The following is a 20,183-nucleotide window of genomic DNA, read 5'->3' on the forward strand; positions in this document are numbered from 1 at the left end:
CAATGGACAGATCAACAACCTTTGTCTTGGCACTGATAGCGCTGTGTCAGCAATACTAGCCACCATTACATAATCAGCAGAGGCTTTGGCCGGAGTCCTGTTTTCTTACCTTTGACTTGCCCCCCAATAGTAAATCACACTGTTCACTTCCTGCCAGTTGAGGAGAGCTGACTAGAGGAGGCAGAGACCCATCGCCATCGCCTCATATTGTGCTGCGAATAAGGAACACGCTCAGTTAGAGGTGGATTTTTTAGCACAGAAGCCAACATGGCAACCCGCCCCAAATGCAGCCAATGGGCCAAGTCTATTCTAATTAGAATACAAAAGCTCATATAGTTACACACACACACACACACACACACACACACACACACACACACATACACACACACACATACACACACACACAACTCCACTCGATTCACTGGGTTAGCTCATGAAAATGAGCTAGTTAAAAACCTTGCTGTTCCTAAAAATACCTAAAAAACGAATTGGCTGTCATGCCCATCTATCTTACTCACAAAGAGACAGCCCAATTCACTCCCTTTATACACTGCATAGTTGTGTTCGACAGCACCTTACACACGTTTACCCTAAGGGGGTGTTTGAGGGGTGAGACGAACTTCTAACTTCTAACAATGAGTGACCTCAAACAGATAGATCTTAAGTGTACACTGACGTTACCCCAGAGAGAATGATTGTTGTTGATGTGATTAAACAGACATGCTGCACTAAAGATGGGAATATGATTCAGTTGTAAACTAACAGATTAAGAGAGTGGCCTAAGTTATAGATAAATATGCGTCTATAAAAACAAACTATATGATTCACATCCTGAAATGTAAATTAAAATGTATTAAACTAAATAGTAAGGCATATGGTATAAACACACGTTTTTTAGTTGAGTTAATCATTACGTATTTGCTTTGTCAATACACCATTTATGCAATGTTTTTTTTTTTATTCAAGAGAATAGCCCCGACTACAGCCTACTGGTTGCGCACTAGCCTTCCTGATGACCCGAGCAATCTGAATGACAGATGGGAATATTACACAACAGGACAACTGTCCAAAAGCTGTTTTCCTCCCTTTAAAATATCACTACAAAACTGTTGATGTTGGCAAAGACTTTGTAAACTAAAATGATGTGACTTTGTGCCACCTTTTTTTAAAAAACAAAAACAAACAAACATATTAAGATAGAGTTAGTTCCATGTCTATAGCCTAGATACTTTTAGGATCATGGAGCATGCTGCTCAGGTGAAAGTGGGGATGTGACACTTGTTAACCGAATCCTGAAAGCTGTTGCTATGCAATCAACAGCGGTCAGTTTTCAACACAACGTCGGCATCCAGGCCTACCTTAGGGAGTATACCCTGATCCCTTCACTGGACAGTATCAGCAATGCGGGTTTTAGTGGCATATGAGACCTCCGGGTTCGTGACACACCTCCAAAGCCCCCGCGGAATCCTTGACCAGCACGCGCTGATAAAATCCCGGATTCTGACTTTACAGAAATTCGTGTGATCCATTTTATAGATAAATATATAATAAATACAGTAGGCCTATTTTACAGTAGCATACATTATAGTATTTAACAGTGTCACATTATTCTGTTAAAAAAACTGTTTTTGAAGCATGTTCAGGAGAGGAATGAAAACTTAATGGGAATCTTTTTGAACCGCGTCGAAAGCGATACAATGTTGCACCCTTCAATGCCTCATTTGAAAAACACGTTGTTACACGGCCTTTTCAATTATTAAATAGGGGGTCTGACCAGAGCATCAGCACTGCAGGGAGTGGCAAGGTTATTACGTATTCGAGTTCATGTCGTTTGGAAACGCTAGACTTAATTTTAAACTGCATAACAGACGTTTTCTCTCTCAAGTCAAATGGCTGACAAGAAATAACATGTACAAAATGTATAATTTCTAATGCGTAAACGGCGCCTACCTCTCCAGCGCGATGTCTTTGCAGTCCAGAATCAACAACTGGCTCCTCCCCTTGAACAGCAGAGGACCTACGGTATCGCAAACCCTCCCACTGCTCTAAAGCATATCTTGCCATCAAAGCTACAGTGAGAGTGAATTTCGCAGGATCCCACGGTCCGAGAAACGGGGCTGCATGACGTTGACGAGGAGATCCCCGGTCGTTTAACAGCTTCGCTGTCACTAGATGGAGAGGTTTGCAGGCAGCGGCCTGCGGGAGCCACACTGCAGTGAGATGGACCAATAGGATGACGCAGAAATAAAGGGTCTCCTATTCATAAATTTCCAAGCCACTGTTGTTATACCATCCTCATTCAGTTTGTGCACAAAATGAAAAAGTAGGCTTTCCCATTATACACACTCCAATCACCCAATGCAGGCCGCCAAACCTCCCATAAAAGATTGCAGATGTAAATGCACGTCCTTAGGGTTGATAACATTTTCAACAGGGGAAATTATAATGTATGCCTACACACATTGCATATACATAGGCCCTACATAGGCTATTTAGATACACATACACACATTGCACTGGGGCAAAGCCCACTTTTGTCCATGCTAAAACAGGACTGATCATGCTGATCAAGTGATAGCACATTGTAGTCTGTTCTGATAGTTAGGCTATCAACTACTTCGAACCCCAAGTTTGCGCAAATTGTCTTTAATCTGGGATCAGAGGCCAATCCTGTCGTCCTATATGACAGATAGATAGACGTATATGAATTTTATAAATGTCACATTCAAGTAATTTTCTCCAATAATCCAAGCATCTATATTCTTCTTACCAAGGATTTCTATCTGTCCGCAAATTGACAAAAGCCTGAAAGTGAGCTAGGTTAAAGCGACTATATTGCAAAAAAAGACTACAAGTACCATAAAACAGCCAACCGGAAATTGATTTAGGAAACGGAAACTCGTGTAACAGCGGAAGAGAATGTATACAATGGAAATCAAAAAATCAATTAAGTTATGAAAAACACCATTAATTGCCTTTCTTTGTCGCCGCAGCACACAGAGAAATGGCGGATATCTGGGCACGGTACTGTTAGTGGAGTTTGTGTGCCGTCCGATGGACCGCTATCAGATGATAACATCAACAATCGAGAGGTTTCTTCACGAATTTTAGGTAAGTTAGCTAGCTAGCTTCTTAGCTACTCAGCTAATTTAGCACAAGACTTGTTTCGCTTTAGCTAGCTGGTTGCTGAGGTTCGCTATGTGTGATATCAGAGATGAGACACATTAGCGAACGAACTACCTAACCGTCAACCCTTACAACTCAGATTGCATTTGATCCCAGACTGTGTAAAAAGTGTCCTGTGTGTTAGCTACCTACGTTTCAGCTAGCTAGTTGTTCCCTGTTGTGGCATTTTTTCCAGGGAAATTAGCTCGTAGTCGTTATGGTTGTGAGCTAACGTCCTTAGACACAGCAATGGCTGTTGAAATTACCCTTAGTAGTGACATAGCTTGTAGCTTGACAGACATAGCTAGCTTACACATCCACACGGCAGCTCGGAGAATGTGTCGGAGAATTAACTAGCTAGCTATGTCTTCTTAGATAGATAGATACTTTATTAATCCCCGAGGGGAAATTAAGGCGTTACACCAGCTCACATCACAAATAACCAAACAACAACAACAAAATACAGTGACAATAGAATAATAGACTAAAATAGACATCTGAAACATTATATACAGTAAGAACAGTCCAGTATGATTTAACCTCCCCCAGCCTGACTTTGATCACCTCGATCGAGCCAGCCGGAGGAGGAGTTGTACAGTCTTATTGCGGCAGGCAGAAAAGATCTCCTATAGCGCTGCTTAGTGCAACGTGGTTGTTGTAGTCTGTTGCTAAAGGGGTTTCTCTGCTCTACCACAGTGTCATGTAGGGGATGGGAGGGATTGTCCATGATGGCAAGGAGTTTGGTCCTCATCCTCCTATTGGCCACCTCCTCCAAGATGACACCGAGGACAGAACCAGCTTTCCTAATAAGCTTGTTCAGCCTCTTGGTGTCACCTTCCTTGATGCTGCCCCCCCCCCCCCCCCAAGCATACCACCACGTACAGCACTGTGCTGGCCACCACTGACTGGTAGAACATGTTCAGCAGAGTCCTGCACGCGCCAAAGGACCTGAGCCTCCTAAGGAAATAAAGCCAGCTCTGGCTCCTCTTGTACAGGACATCTGTGTTACCAGTCCAATCCAGTTTATTGTCCAGGTGCACCCCCAGCATCCTCCTAGTTGCACTATATTAGGACACTCAATGGCTTGTAAGGTGATCTTGCAGTGCAGCCATACTTAGTAGAAGTAATGTACTACTGTAGTATTGAACTAGCTAGCTAGCTATATAGTCATTAGTGCACGTCACTCATATTGGACAACAAAGCGCCACATTAAAGATGCAATCCTTTTTTTTTTCTGCCAAATTGCTGGCCCACCACTTCTGATATAAACAACTTGAGAGACGGCTGTGGAAATGTGACCACTCTCAAATGTATAGACATAGGTCTGGATGCAAGGACTAACATATTTTTAAACATATTTCATAGCTTTACAAAAAACCATTGTTTACAAAGTGGTAAAACAACCATATGTTGGGCTATTATAGGGCAAGACTCGGATGTCATTAGGATTAGGGACAGCCTTGGTTGTCGTCTGAGAAAACATATTGGCTTTTAAAAAAAAGAATCAATTAATTTGCCATTTTCTCTTCGTTTGGCCTGCGTTTAGAAACACTGAAGAAAAAGGTTTCCAGGATAACAATGAGCTGATAGTTCCTGACGTCTTCAAGAAGAGGTTGCAGAAGAAAGAGGCTGATCGGAAGATGCCAAGAAGAAAACAACAGAATCCACAACCTGTCAAGTGTAAGTGCAGACAAGCAAGTTCTTATCAGCTTCTTTGTCCTTGTCCTCTCCCCCCCGGCAGCCGACTGTCCGGTCCCTCTTCAGTCTTCCCCTCTTGTCGGTCTCCACATTCGCTTAGCTTGAGGCATGACTATATAAATAATGAAGGGAAAACACCATCATCATCTCTCTCACTCACACACTCACTCACTCACACACACTCACACACACACACTCACACTCACACACAATACACAATACACACACACAATACACAATACACACACACTTCATGTGTCAGACATACATGAAAACCCCCACTAGAGGGCAGCATGATGCCAGGAAACTCAAGAGGCTGCTTCTACTGGGCTGTCTTGCTGTCTGAAAATGAGCAATGTTTTCCTTGAAGAGTAACAGCTGTGCATGAAGGGTGTTTGTTCTTTTTAAGCCTGAGAGAACAGTTAGAATTCCCGGAACTGCAGTAGCTGCGGTAGAAAGCCCTCTGATTCAATTGATATTCCGTTTTACAGTTGGGGAGAAAATGTAGAGAGATTTTTTATTCATTATTATTTACAATTTTTTATTTTTAAGTGTCATAGGTTGTCTCCAACCTAATATACAGGCCTGTCTAGTTCTTTTTGTTTTGCAATTCAATATTAATTCACCAGTCTAGATGCATAAAACAGTGCTTTACTCTTTTTCCCTACTTTAGACATATGCATGCTATGGTTAGTGCCCATGTCCTCGATAGTTCTTAGATGTGTTTTTAGCAACAAACAAAAAAAGCTCGCAGCAGTCACATTAATTAGTACCCACTCCATGAGTGTGTTTTAATGCATTCTCATTGTGCAAAGCTTCTAGGACACTTCCTAAAGTTATGCTTCTGTGGCGGTTCTCTAGACATTCTTCAGTGACATTTTCCATCTTCTTTGTTGACATCGATCAGTGGGTATGAATAGGAGAAAAAAGTAAACGTTCTTCCTGACATGTTCCCTTAGGATGATGCATTGCAGATGGATCCCGTTGTTGACTTTCTTATCTTTTTCCCCACTGCAGTGGATTCTGAAGATGGTGTAGCCATTGAAGCTCCAGGAAGCCTTAGCTTGGAGACAGATTTCCTTCTGGGACACGACCTTGAGTTTGGTGATCCTGACAATGACAAGATCCTAGGCCTGGAGAAGTACTCAGGTTGGTCATGACCATTCCGATAATACTATCTGTATTATGTCTGAGTGATCAGGCCTAGCTCCTGTAAGGTTTGCCTGGATGTCAGTAGGTTTCTTCTTCTTTTCTCTTCTTTGGGGTTGTGAGGTATGGTTGGGCTATTGTTGGATACCAGTTAAAGTAAGAACTTAATTGATCAACGTATTTGTTATTAGGCTGGTCTCATAACTCAAATGCATCAAACAGTTCATTATCACTGAAGTGCTGTTCATTTAAGAATGAAAGTTGACTCTTGTTTGGATAAAGTTATGAAATATTGCATTGATTGTAATGAAAAGAGTAATTGCAGAATATGTTTGATTCCTTGAATTTAGTTTGCTATTAAGGTAGGCTAATCTCTTTTATTTTAGCTCTGAATATAATCATGGTACTGTATCTTCTGCATTGAACAGGCGTCTATGCCTGCCCTATCTGAAGTTGTTTGCAAGATTTTGCTTTTGCTTTATCTATTTGCCACAAGGTTTAATTTGGTTGTTCATAAGATAGTAATGCGAGCATGTAGTGCATGAAGTGTTTTTTTGTTATATTTTTCAAGAGTGATCACTACTAGTGTATTTTCACTGTCTGTTGAAAGGCTGCAGAACAAATAAAAGACAGATTTTGGTGTTATGGAAATATTAGGCCTGTAGTTTTGCTGAAAATATATATAATAACACCATGTTGTGTTAGCCTGCTTATAACCTCACAAACATCCTTACTATAAGAAGAAGGTTGCCGTAAATCTTTCATTAGATTTACAACAGAAATTGTTAGCATATTTGCATAAAAGCATTATGGAGACTGAGAAGTTCCGAGCTCTGTCTCTATCTCTCAGTGTAGGGTTCCACTTTTTGTGTGACAGAAAGAGGAATGTACCTACTGCTGAGGCCCGTTCCTCCCCCCGTGGCTCTTTGTCAGAAAGAACGATCTGAAAACGGCAGGGAAAAAAAGATGAAAAAGAGCTGTGCCACCATTATTATATAAGGGTCATAAAAAGACGGCCATTATCATCAAGGACACCATTACAGGAAGGCATTTATTTATCATCATCATCATCATCATCATCATCATCATCTACTGCTGCCTCTGCTCCCGCTCCCCCAGTGTCATTATCATCATCATCATCATCATCATCATCATCATCATCATCATCTCCCGTCATCATCATTATCATCAGCCAAGCCATTATAGTCATCATCATTATCATTAGGGTTGGTAATCATCCACCAGGGGTTTCCGAAAGGCTCAATAAAAGGGCAGTCCAGACTCCTGCCCTCGCCACATTCTCCCTCTGCATCTGTGGAGGAAGGTAGCTCTCTTCTGGTGTGTTTGCTTCGATGTGAGAGAAGGCCATTTCACAGAAAGAAAGAGAGAGAGAGAGGAGCATAGAGGCCTGGCCGGTGTGCCTGTTTTCTTTCTTTCTTTCCCTTTGGGGCCAACAACGAAGGGGTATCGTTTTCTTTCACCTCTTTTTTTGGCAGCACTGTAAGTATGAAAACAGAAAGTTCTTGGAAATGTGAATGATCCTTTAGTAGAGAAGGGGTTGTATTTGCCTTTCAACTGATATGCTTCCAACTGAATATAGGGCTTCTGAGGTGAAGGCCAATGCTTTCTTGTGTGAAAAAAAATGATTCATTTTCCAGGATTTGAAAGGTTGTTTTTGAGTCGTTTATTGTGATTGCACTTTTGAGGATTTCGTCAAATAGCCCACCCTGTCAAATATTGGATGTTTTAGTTTGAATTGTCACACAGTACTCTGCACATCTGTTTTGGTTTAGGCATTTTTCTGTCGACAGAACAGGGAAGAAAGGATGATTCTAATGTTTGTTAAACAAAAATACCTACAGAAAAATGTATTTAGGTATGATATACTGTGGTTTAATCATTTATACCATAATATTATTATTGTGTTGGTTGTAGAGAAACCGGAATAATCTGAATATTTGCTATGGCACTCCAAGAAATACTCCTGATCTCAATCTAGGATAATACTTTGCTATGAAATTCTTTCTTAGTTCTTTAATTGAAGCTTTTTTTAAAGTTTTCCTGGCTGCAATTTTACCCTCAGAGTGCAAATTCATGCATGCATTCAATTCATTCTAATTCTTCTTACTGGGCTTATGTTGTATTATGTTGTAAGTTACCCAAAGCCAACAAGTAGGCTATGTATTATGATGTGGTCATAATGGATTGTATACAACAATTTGTCAAATTGTCATAAGCATGTATGACCGCCTCCATTGTATTGCCACATAATTATACAATTAGTTATTTTCTGTCTGTTATAACAAGCAATGACACATGATAGTTGTTGGCTTTCAGTAAGATGCATATTCATATCCTCCTGCATTGTAACATGTTTCATGGTATTGACTCTGTCCTGTGACCCCACAGATGCTCATAAGTCCTGTTGTGTCTGACTGTCTCCCTGTACAGACGCAGTAGCTGCTGAGATTGGGTTCTCTGTGTACCCTCTGGGTGATGAGGAGGAGAGCTCTGCGTACAGCCAACTAAGCATGGAGAGCGACGCAGACGACCCACGCACCGCCACTGTGAATACACGTGACGAGGGAGGCGCAGCCAAACCCGAACCCACCTTCCCCCCTTTCCTCTCTTGCAGGGGCTGTGGCCAGCTCCGGGATGACCCCCTGGGGCCAGGCATGGACCTTGTTGGGCCCTACTGCTTGAGGTGCTGCAAAGGAGGCAGGGATGCCAAAGCAGGAGACTTCGGTGCATCATTTGGGCTCGTGGGCGGGATGCGCTCAGATTCTCATTCGCGGGGGGACAGCGAGGAAGGGGGAGATGGTATGGACGAGAATTTGATGGGCGAGGACGGCCCGTCAAAGCTGAACTCGTGCCACCTGTGTGGCTTCTCCTCGCGGTACGCTAACCACGTGAAGCGGCACATGAAGACGCACAACGGAGAGAAGCCCTACAACTGCCCCCTTTGCACCTACGCCTCTGCCCAGCTGGTCAACCTGCAGAGGCACTTGCGCATCCACACAGGGGAGAAACCCTACAAGTGTGATCGCTGTGCCTTCGCCTGCAGTTCCCTGGGCAATCTGAAGAGGCACCAGCGGATGCACGTGCCCTCTGCAGGGGCAGCCATGGAAGCACCCCGACCTGCCGTGGCAAGCCAGGATGTACCCCGACCCGCCAGCGGCCACAACAGCCTCAAGAGGCCTGGGTTTGGTCAAAGAGCTCTGGAGGTGGAGTCCAGTGCCTCGGTTGAAGGTACTTACGGGTGGCTTTCCCTTCTCGCTTAATTAGGGGACATTTTAACCTAGCTTTGTGAAACGTTTGTAGCTTTTTGACAGCATTATTTAACCTTGATGTGAACTGTTCTCTGGTCTCTTTGCAGATGCTGTCAGGCCCGAGCTGAACTTGCACGTGGGCAGCCACAACAGCAACTACCTGGCAGGTTTCAACAGCCTGAGGGGGGGGGCGCCACCACAAGAGCGCCAGCCCCCAAGTCTCCTGGAGACGGCTGGCGGGAGGACGATGGCAGGAGGGGTGGTGGACAACCGGGACAACCGGGACACCCTCCCCCCGCTGCTCTTTCCCTACACCTGCCGCTTGTGCGACGTGGTCTTAGCGGACGAGGACGGCACCACGGCCCAGATCTGCGCCAAGTGCACCCTGGACATGCTGACCAAGGACTCCTCGCCCAACAGCCCTGGCGAGCGAGGCGACAAGGTATACACCTGCTCCGCCTGCCCGTTCCTCACCCACTACCCCAACCACCTGGCGCGCCACATGAAGACCCACAGTGGCGAGAAGCCCTACAAGTGCCCCCAGTGTGACTACGCCTCTGCCCACTTCGACAACCTCAAGCGCCACCACCGCGTGCACACGGGCGAGAAGCCCTACAAGTGCCACCTGTGCGACTATGCCTGCGGTAACCTGGCCAACCTGAAGCGGCACCAGCGGGTGCACTCGGGCGCCAAGCCCTTTCAGTGCGCCGTGTGTAGCTACAGCTGCAACCAGAGCATGAACCTCAAGCGCCACATGCTGCGCCACACGGGCGAGAAGCCCTACAAGTGCCAGGAGTGCGGCTACACCACGGGCCACTGGGACAACTACAAACGCCACCAGAAGAAGCACGGCCTGCCCACCGAGGGCTGGGTCAAAGTTCAAATGCCTGGCAGCAACGAGGAAGAGGGGGATGAGGAGGAGGAAGAAGAGGGGGTGGAGGTGCAGCCTCAGAGGAAGGAAGGGGAGGTGGGAATGCAGTATATGTCGAGGTAGAGGAGATGGAGGTGTGCCACTTACATGAGATTGTACAAAAAGACTCGGATAATAAGTAAAGCTACCAGCAAATCCTTGATTTTTGTTTCTGAAAGTCCTTATATTGTTTTTTTGTTGCGTTTGTCAAAGATCTTCAGCGGCTGCTACTGTATGTAGAATCATGCACAATTATAAAAGATGATGATCGGAATGTTTTGATGCCTTTGGACAAAGTAGGTGGAGGAAGCTATTCAGAGCCTGTCTACGATTCTCCTGTTGCTGCATTGTGCCAGATTCATTTCTTGGATATGAGTGCTCTACTTTTAAGTTGCCCCAAACCATGCCTTTATTTTCCACCATGTGCTGTTCAACCCCCTGCCCCCCCAACCCCAACCATGCCCTACATATCTTCCAAACATTGATGTTTCACATTATGCCTTACAACCACTTCTTATTTGCCTTCCAACAGTGAAGTGTACTGCTACATGTCTTTGTTGCACTACACTTAAACCGCCATCAATCACTACCCAAAATCCTTTTGCTCACTATGGACTGAATCCTTATTTGAGATATGTGTGTAACCGAGACTTTTGCATAAAAATAAATAAAATAAAATCATGCATTATGTGCACATTTCTCAAATTCGGATTTGGCCTTGATGCTAATCCAAACCACCAAGCCTTCCTCGACTGAGCCTTCATCCACCCATAGCCTACTAAGTCATTTTCCTTTAAGAGCCCTGTGAGGAAGTGTGTGGATTGTGTTGCTTTCGATTGCTGTGTGTTATCAACTGTGAAACTAGCCCATTGTTATCGTCTTTTTGTTTTTACTTGAAGAAGCAAGACGACACGTAGTAAGCATGAGTGTGTCAACTGAATATATAGCGTTTATTTTTTTAACGTGACTGTATTTCCTCATTAGAAGTGCATATTTTTTAATATATATATATATATATATATATAAAAATAACTTTTTGTTCTTTTCCTATCTGAGGAATTTGTGACGTGTCCGTGGCATTAAGTTTCTTATGCGGGAGAAAAAACAAGGGACCATGATTTCAGTTTTCATCTAATGAAGTTTATTATTACTATATGCAGTGACATACTTTCAGGTTGCAAAGACATTATAACACATTGAAACATGGATCAACCCTAAGGTCCCTGGTGTCCTCTTGTTCTTATGCAGTGGTTTCATTATTGCCTTAAGTATTTTGAAATAAACACATGGACTTTGTGTTCACTTAATGTGGGCGGTCCGACTGGTGTCGTTCTTTCTTTATGCATACGTAATTACTCATGACCTTAATGTTGAAAACTATTGCTTTGATATTTGCATCTGATGTAACGGTTATTGTATAAATCGTCTTTTATTTGAGGGTGTTTGTGTGCATATTGGTTTCATCATTTAGAAATGACAACAGTTTTTATACATGGTCCCCCTATTTCATGGCACCATAAGTATTGGGACAATCGGCTTGACGGGTGTTTCTGGTTAGTCAGGTGTGTTCTGTCCCATGGTATAAGAGAGCTGTGAATGTCTGGTCTTGACCCTTGGCTTTGCGTTTGCCTTTGGAGTCTGCTATTGGTGTCTGTCAACATGAGGACCAAAGAGGTGTCAATGAAAGTCAAGGAAGCCATTATGAGGCTGAAAACATCATCACTTTGGAACATCATTAAAAAAGAGTACTGGTGAGCTCAGCAATCGCAAACAGCCTGATAGGCAGGGGAAGACCTCTACTGTGAATGCTCACCATAATTAAAAAATAAAAAATAAAAAACTATCTGACAGATTTAAATCCAGTTGAACATGCATTTAATTTGCTGAAGGTGAGGATTCAGGCAAAACATACAACTGAAGATTGCTGCAGTACAGGCCTGGCAGACCATCGCCCAGCCTCTGGTGGGGTCAATGGGTCACAGACTTCAGGCAGTGATTGCATGCAAAGGATTTGTGGCCAAATACTAAACATGAGTGCCTAATTTGGACATTATATTAATCTGTCCCAACGCTTTTGGTGCCCTGAAATAGGGGGACTATGTTTAAAAAGTGTTATTTCTAAATGGTGAAACCAACATGTACACAAATATCCTTGAATAAAAGCTGAGAATCTATACTTTAAAGTCATAGAAATCCAAACTTTTGGAGTACAGAGCCAAAAAAGAAACATGTTCTACTGTCGCAATAGTTACACTGTATGGTCTCAATGGGAATGAATCCCACAACCTTAGTGTTACAAGTGCCATGCTCTACCAACTGAGCCACACAGCACCACATGTGTAATTGGAGTATGTGACAGCATGCCGACTAGTGTTCCTCAGAACCGCAGTAGATTTCTTCTGATTGTGTTAGAGGCGAGGAAGGTGAACAACACAGCGGCGGAAGGCCAGTGTAGAAGTGAGTGTTGGTCGTCATTCAAAATAAATGATGATGGATTGGCAAACATCTTCTGTTGCACCTGTTGTTCCTGACATTTGAGTTTTTCTTCTAGAGTTTTTTTTATTTTTTTAAAGTTGTTTTCTTTACGTCATTGTTTTCCTGCTGAATCTGATCAATGTCTGTGATCAATGTCTGATCAGAGGTCTGTGCCAACAGAAGCTGCGTGACACTCCAGGGTGTAGTTGCTCTGACTCTGATGGTGCGGCTTCAACAGGATCAACCTTCACAGACCTGTCCCGTCTCCTGAGGCATCTCCCGAGCTTCTGAGAATCATCTGTAGTCGTGCGGTGAGGAGAGGAAATATGGATGGAATGTAGTCTGGGTTGCAGGGGCATAAATTTCATTCAGTATGGGGGTTGGGGGGGGGGGGCACAGACTGATGTGATCATTCATACTGTGCCGTATGAATGATCACATCAGCACAGTTTGCAGTAGGTTATCACATTCTACGAAGTATATCAGGATGCAGAGAGAAATCCGACACTCTTAGAAGTACTTAAAAAGCAGCACTCCAAAATGTACAGCACTCCATTTTGATTCAAATCAGGATACGACGTGAAACTTCAATTTGTAACTCTTACATTGGCATTTATGCCGTATCTATTGGATCCTAATACGCCATAAAGCGTTTGGTCCTGACCTCAAAACACTTTGGCCATATCTTGATTACTGAAGAAATGTCAAGAGTAAAGTACAGCTGAAAACTCCATCCATGGAGTTATAAAACCTCATTTACAAGTTACACTCTTCCAGAAGCAATGGGTCATCAATTGAAATGACCATTGAGAATTACGCCTTCATGGGATAACCAGACATTTCCACATCACTGGCACTGGAGGGCATCATTGGCCTTTCACAGATTCAGAAAACTGTCCACATCCATTTCGTTTGACTACATACTGTAGCCCACTTGTATAGTATAGACGTCATCGTCTACAGATAATCCCTCAGAGTCTGAGACAGATGTTTTGCCTAGCTACTGCTACAGCATACTCAATCATTTGTTTGCAAAGGCATAAATAACTAAATGACGCAGCCCTTTTACTGTAGTCAAATACAATTGCAGATTGCCATTGGGTACAACACTTACTTAGACGAGATGCTTCTATTTGCATGCTTCCAGTTATCAGTGGGTTGTGGGTAAATGTTTTGTAAACAAAGTTATTTCATAATCACTGCCCCACACAATTATCGATTGGATTAGACGCCCCCTGCTTGATATGTAGGGTATTCTCAAAGTGGTGTTGTTCTTTCGTGCTGTGCTACTCGTGGATGGGATTTAAATGCACAGGCAGAAACAGAAAAATCTCCACACACAGACAGACAGGCAGGCAGGCAATCTACGGACTACAGCAGATCATCTAGTCCACAGTCTAGTCTGTCTGATTTCTATTGTTATTAGGAAATGGAAAGTTAACTAGCCGGTACCAAATGGTGCTTGGTTCAATGAATATCAAAGAAATGGCCATTTACCATTTTAACATGTAATCCATATGTACATGTATTTAAATACCTTATCATGTCAGTACCATACAACAAAGTGCAAGTTTTACTTCTGTGGAGTTAAAACTGGTTTAATTGAAACAAGAATATTGATCCAACTAAAGTCTTCACTTCTAGCATTGATGTGTAGAGATTTTCAAACAGTGATGCAGAATAAACCTGGCACTGAACCAAAAACCTTCATGTAACCCAATTCCCCTGAGTGCCCATTTGGGCTTCTACAAAACACATCTTGTATTATCACAGTCATGCAATCACTCCAAAAATCTATATGAAAACTAATGGAAGAAGACAAGTCAACATTTTCGGAGGGCCCCCAAGACACAATACAAATACCACAGTGGTGTAATTTGGCACCTATACATTTATTGAAATCCAGGACTTTTGCAGCTCCCATTTATTTGTTCTTAACAGTATAATACGGCAATGAAAAAAAAAAGAAAAATCATCCTGATAGGCTTCATATTGACATATTCTAAGATCCACAATTCTTGGACTTTCAATACACAATGAGAACACAAGGAAGAGAACAGTGATAGAATGCATCATGTCCCTCTAAAGAAAGACCATCTTTACCATCCTTTCTAGTTCACCAAGCGAGCACAGTCAATGGGTTAGCATTCATTTCTTTGACATATTTGGACAAATATTGACAAATGGTTGAGGTGCAACTAACTTGTGCTTCCTCAACATTCTTTAGCACAGAAGCTAAAACGTGGGAATGACTTGAGACTGAACCCCCCGGAATGACAACTAACACAAAATGGTGGAAATTACCATTTTGCACTGACTTTCATCTACGCCCTGTCATGCGGTCCAGAGATCACAGTTAAAGCTGAAATCTGGCCGTTTCAACGAAGCACCTTTTCATCACAATCCTCTGAGATGATTGCCACATTTGCTTCCAAATACAAAATGGAATTACGAAATGAACCCGGAAAGAAAGAAAATGTTCCACAAAATCCTTTGTTCGCCAAAATAAGACAATCAATACAAATCAGATGTGGAATTTGTAAACACTTTGCATTCAAACTACAATTCCCTAAACATTTCTGTAAACAATGATAAATGTTAGTTTCTAATCTTTTATACATCTTAGATTACATTTGATCTATTTGATTACAATAAACTATTGATGATACAGATATTAGTAAATGTTCAGAATACTTTTTCTTAATTGCATGTACATATATAAAAGTGACATTACCATGATTCTTTAAAATGTTTCTTTTGTGCAAAATGCTTTAGTAAACTATAATTTTGGCATTTATGAGAAACCTTAAAAAATTGGTTGGAAAAAACAAAGAAATCATAGATGGATTTTCAGAACCCCTTGGAAATATTCCATGATGTTTGTCTTGCTAGATTTTCACTTAATAAATATCCATCTCCATCTGTAACACTGTGCAAAATTATGGGTTCAGCAAGTGCAAGCAGTTCGGTCGAACTGACCAAACAAACTGTCACATTCTGCAAGATTCTAGCTGGCAAGCTCCCATTGGTTTAGACTGATGCTTTTTAGGTTGAACCAATGGCAAACCAATGCTGGTTTTTTAGATTTCTGACAAGGTGGACAAGACGCAAAAGGGAAGTTAAGGCGTTTGAATAATCAGGCGGTATGAACGACCATGCCACCACCACCACTGTAATATTAACGTTGAAAGCCAAATCAAACTTTTACTAACCAACTTGACTTCCGACAATAGCACATACTGTAGGTGAAAGATGAGGAAATTAGTAATGTATTAGTATAAATACTATACCAAAAATGTATAGAAGAAACAGAAATTAAGAAGTTTTTTGGCACATTTTGAAAAAAAACATATTCCCCTGAACATTTTAATACTTACATTCTGTGTTTTGCCAAACATAACAACAATAATTCATGTAACTAAGCTGCGGCTCTGAATGTTTTGAAGTTTGAATCTCACAGCTGCTGTTATTTTCAAAATACATTCTAAGAGCTACAGATCATTTGCCTAGCCAGTTATGCAGCATGGTTCTCATCACGATTGTGTTGGAAAGTCCTATTTGCAATCCACCCCTCTTGTCAGAAAACATACTTGGGCGCCAAAGGAAAGAAGCCATTTCAAGTGCTGGCATTGTCACCCTCACAAGTGCTGGCATTGTCACCCTCACAAAATCAACTACGGTTTGTACCTTGATTGACATCCGAAAAGAAATGACATGTGACAAATAAATATTGCCCCTTGTACAATGTAATAATGTCAGGAATCTCCATTGAAGAAAATAATGAAAGAAAGTAATGTGCAAAGACTACTAAATTGGCAAGAATATGGTCACCATGCAGAAAACGTCCATGGTTGGGCATGGACATAAAACATACTTTGGGAATTAGTAACGTCCCTGGTTAAACAACTATAAAAAGGCGAACTCCAGCGACAGTTTCACTTCCTCGTTTGGCGAAAATGTGTTCCAGAACGGAAAGGTGGGATTTGTTCCAGCCTGGGAAACCTGGAATCTCTCCACTCCAACCGTAGCACAGGCAACTCGTCTCATTATCAATCCCATGTCACGGCTCGAGACAATCTCAGATTGTAACTTTAAGCAAAAATTATATATCTACTAATAATCTTATTGTCTGACTAAAATCATCATAGAACATCATGGATAAGCACATAAGGCTTCGTTTTGCAGCTTGAAAAGTGGACATGTCACTGGAGCGGGCCTTTAAGATTACACTCTACTTCAAATTATTTCAGATATTCCTGACATTTAACAGTATCAAGAATGTAGGAGCAACATGAAAAACAGAGGATGGTCAGTCCTTCATGAACCTGAAGAACCTGTGACAGAGATGAAAGGAGAGCTTAAGGCAGCCAATCCTACAAGAGGAGGCTACAATCGTGCAGAATCTGAGAACCTGGCTCAGCTCGGCTTGGAATCTTCTCGCATTCGACAGGAGCGATGGGCGGGGGGGGGGGGATTAAAGGTCGTCGTCCCCAATTCCCTCAAAAGCGTAGTTGCCATGGAAATCATTGCCGCTGATGTCATTGGCAGAGTTGGAGGCGCTGATCCCTCGGAGGGAGACTGAGCTCAGCTTCGTCTGATGGGGAGGACAGATTGGGAGAGACCCAGAAGTGTCAGTGCAGGGCAGACATAGGGTTGATGGGAAAACATGAAAATAGACAGCATGTTAGCTCAGCTCAGTGCATACAGTAGAGCAGAGGTTCTCAACCACAGGTATGTGTACCATTGGGGTACTTTGGAATACTTATAAGAACAAATGCCTAATTGTAATATGAACATAAAGGGGTACTTAGGGCAGGACAAAATGTCATTGGGGGTGTACCAAAAAAGGTTAAGAATCACTGTAGTAGAGAGACATAGTATTTATATACTGTCGTCAGGATAACACGACTCTGACCTCTCGGTATGGTAAAACTGCAACTAAAACATGAGTATTTATTGAACAGTATGTTTGCAAGGTAACCCTAACTCTCGTAAACAGAGAGGCTACTCAAATACAACCCCAGGCTTTGAGAAATCACAGGGTAAGCAATACTCACTGAGAGTTTGACAATCTGTTCACGGTTTGGGTCGGGGGAGTCCTGTAGGGGGAGGAGGATGCAATACAAGATCAAAAACCTCCACTGTCAGACATTTCAAATTCAAACAGCAACATTGTGTCTCTTCCACTCCCACTCCCATTATGATCAAAGCCAGTGCAATTCCCAGCCTCACCAGTAGAGGGGGTGATTTCACAGCTTGCTGACTGTCTGATCGAAGGAGTGAGCCATTGTGTTTTTTCCTCAGCATCTGTCGATGACACGGCAAAACATGTCATAACACAGCATTAAAAAGTACAGAGTACAGAACTCTCTGGGGAATCTTAACGCATATGCCTTTTATTGCACACACGCGCACACGCACACACGCGCACACACACCTTCTTGATGCTGCCGCCCGATTTCTTCACCATCAGCTCATCCACCATGGACTGGAGGCAGATGCTCATCATGATAGCCTGTAATGTCAAGCCAATGCACATCCAGGTGGAGAAACCATCAAACTACTGCTAATGGAGCCAGTCATGGGCGCCCATAATGATACTCTCCCATAAATAGATCCATGGGAATCAGTCAAGTATCAGTCAACCTTGGCTATCTACATTGGATCAGATTATAGAACGTATCAGCTTGAAATAAGATGGTGATATGTAGTATCAGTGGCCGATGCTTACAATATTCAAAACCAGAAAATGCACAGAATTAGTTTTTACTGTGGTGTGTTAACAACACCTAGTATCTAACATGGCATTACACTGTGAAAATAGGTGTCACAAAATGTAAACAAAACTGGGACACTCGCCATTTTTGGAGACAGGAGGCAGCTGTCACACACGCACAGCATTGCTTGAAATGTCGCGCTCAAATCATCTCAAAGTCATTTAAAACAAGTAATTGAGTTTCTTTAGAGAATTTGAGATGATTTGGGCATGACATTTCAAACATGCTACCTCAGGGTCCATTGACTTGCATTGGGTTTTGGTTAAACATGATAACAATTAGCTGTTAATTACAGTGACCAGATAAAAAGAATCAAAGTGTTGATTGAAGTCTGTCCTTGTCCATAGACTCATTTCAGGGTAAGGAACCAAATCTATGATTTAGTATATTGGGTGAATTATTAAGCTGCCAAACTTAATCTTGGGACGAAACATATTCATCACCAGCAAAATTATAAGACAAAATCTAAAAAAATCACAAGGTCCAGCAAGGTTTACATTATGCAGTTTAGGACGTATGGACATTCAGAGTGTATTGACAAGAGTACATTTCTGCTGACTTAGTGGGACCTGATTCCCCTTTTGCTGACCCCCGTTGACCCTACATTGACCCCAGCTTGCCCCCTGACCTGTGGACTGGTGATGGTGACCCACTGGAGGCGGTCTTTGCTCATCAGGTACTCGAAGGCCAGCTCCAGCTTGACCTCACACTTGGCTGAGCTGCAGGGGTTGGCCGTGCCGTTGGCTACCGGGACCTGCTGTGGTAGGGGACAGAAACATGTGGAGGGTCACTTTGGCTGGCCACAACAATCATCATTATACTGCTGCAACATCATCACTATGATCATTAAGACAATCATCATCATCATCATCATTATTCACTACTATCATTGTCATCATAGTTCATCAGAATAATTATCATCATTCCAACTGTCCTTCTGATAGAAAGGGAATCGGTAAAGGGATGTGGTCTAGGAACCTAACAGTTAGTTATTTATTTTATTGTATTTTAAATTGTATTGTATTTTAAAACTATTGTATTGTTGCACTACTCTGTGGCACTGTCACTTTTGCATTTCACTGTATACTTGTATGCACGTGACAAATAAAGAATCTTGAATCTTGAGTTAAATTCCACAAAGTTAAACAGTGAATACATTGATACAGTAGTAAGTGCTCTACCCATTACAGTTACTTTGTATGGCAGTCATCATCATCATCATCATCACAATGACACGATGAATCATCATTAAAAACATCCCTACTGTTACCATGGCTTCCAGTAGTCTTGTACAGGAAAGCTTGTAAACAAGCTCAACCATTATTTGCTGCAAACAGGAGATGCTGGACTTCGATTGGAGGACAAGCAGCACAACTGGCCTCGTGACGACCTACCCGTTGTCGTCAAGCCACTACCATCGTCTCTCCTGCTACTCTCCTCTAAAACCTCTCATTATCCAACCTTTGTTAGCAGGACACTGCGCCCTGTCCTCCACCCAGACACACGAGACAGGCACTTGTCCCTCATTAGCGGTCCCCTTTGGAGTGCTGTGCCTCACCGAGGGCCCTCCAGTCTGCGGTCAGGACAGCTTCCTCTGGACTCTACGTCCCTCTTACGCCCCCCCCGCTGTTTATATCAGTCTCCTTTTAGAAATATACAGCCCGTTCCCACTTCCTCCAAAGAGGTTCCCCCTGGGTAACAAGCTTAAACGAGATGCTCTTTGTGGTGGTGCTTTAA

The 20,183-nt window shown here is 42.6% G+C and overlaps 2 protein-coding genes across 4 annotated transcripts in view; one reads left to right on the forward strand and one right to left on the reverse strand.

Annotated features, from left to right (window-relative positions):
• Positions 1 to 2,979: 2,979 nt before the first annotated feature.
• Positions 2,980 to 11,499, forward strand: znf513a (zinc finger protein 513a). Of its 2 annotated transcripts, none has more exons than XM_083688691.1 (5): positions 2,980 to 3,114; positions 4,715 to 4,848; positions 5,884 to 6,015; positions 8,467 to 9,264; positions 9,392 to 11,499. In XM_083688691.1, the coding sequence occupies exons 2-5, from the start codon at positions 4,809 to 4,811 to the stop codon at positions 10,276 to 10,278; spliced, it is 1,857 nt and encodes a 618-aa protein (XP_083544817.1). In that variant the 5' UTR covers positions 2,980 to 3,114; positions 4,715 to 4,808; the 3' UTR covers positions 10,279 to 11,499. The 2 variants fall into 2 exon arrangements, with proteins under 2 accessions (XP_083544817.1, XP_083544818.1); XM_083688692.1 differs by lacking the exon at positions 2,980 to 3,114 and adding an exon at positions 4,104 to 4,202.
• Positions 11,500 to 14,542: 3,043 nt separating this feature from the next.
• The window catches only part of snx17 (sorting nexin 17), a 29,137-nt gene continuing 23,496 nt past the window's right edge, over positions 14,543 to 20,183 (reverse strand). The window contains exons 11-15 of one of the 2 annotated variants that reach the window (XM_083688674.1): positions 19,075 to 19,200; positions 18,107 to 18,184; positions 17,902 to 17,976; positions 17,727 to 17,768; positions 14,543 to 17,263 (exon numbers count right to left, since the gene is read on the reverse strand). In XM_083688674.1, the coding sequence (XP_083544800.1) occupies positions 17,144 to 17,263; positions 17,727 to 17,768; positions 17,902 to 17,976; positions 18,107 to 18,184; positions 19,075 to 19,200 (441 nt within the window). In that variant the 3' untranslated portion in view covers positions 14,543 to 17,143. Of the gene's footprint in view, positions 17,264 to 17,726; positions 17,769 to 17,901; positions 17,977 to 18,106; positions 18,185 to 19,074; positions 19,204 to 20,183 lie in introns of both variants that reach the window. The other variant, XM_083688673.1, reaches the window with a different exon arrangement.

The sequence above is a fragment of the Argentina silus genome (assembly GCF_951799395.1).
Source record: "Argentina silus genome assembly, chromosome: 17".
In the NCBI taxonomy this organism is placed as follows: Eukaryota; Metazoa; Chordata; class Actinopteri; order Argentiniformes; family Argentinidae; genus Argentina; species Argentina silus.

Coding starts and splice junctions, on each gene's coding strand:
- znf513a (XM_083688691.1), top strand. CDS start 4,809: ATGCCAAGAAGAAAACAACAGAATCCACAACCTGTCAAGT. Junction 4,849..5,883: donor GAATCCACAACCTGTCAAGT/GTAAGTGCAGAC, acceptor TCCCCACTGCAG/TGGATTCTGAAGATGGTGTA. Junction 9,265..9,391: donor GTCCAGTGCCTCGGTTGAAG/GTACTTACGGGT, acceptor GTCTCTTTGCAG/ATGCTGTCAGGCCCGAGCTG.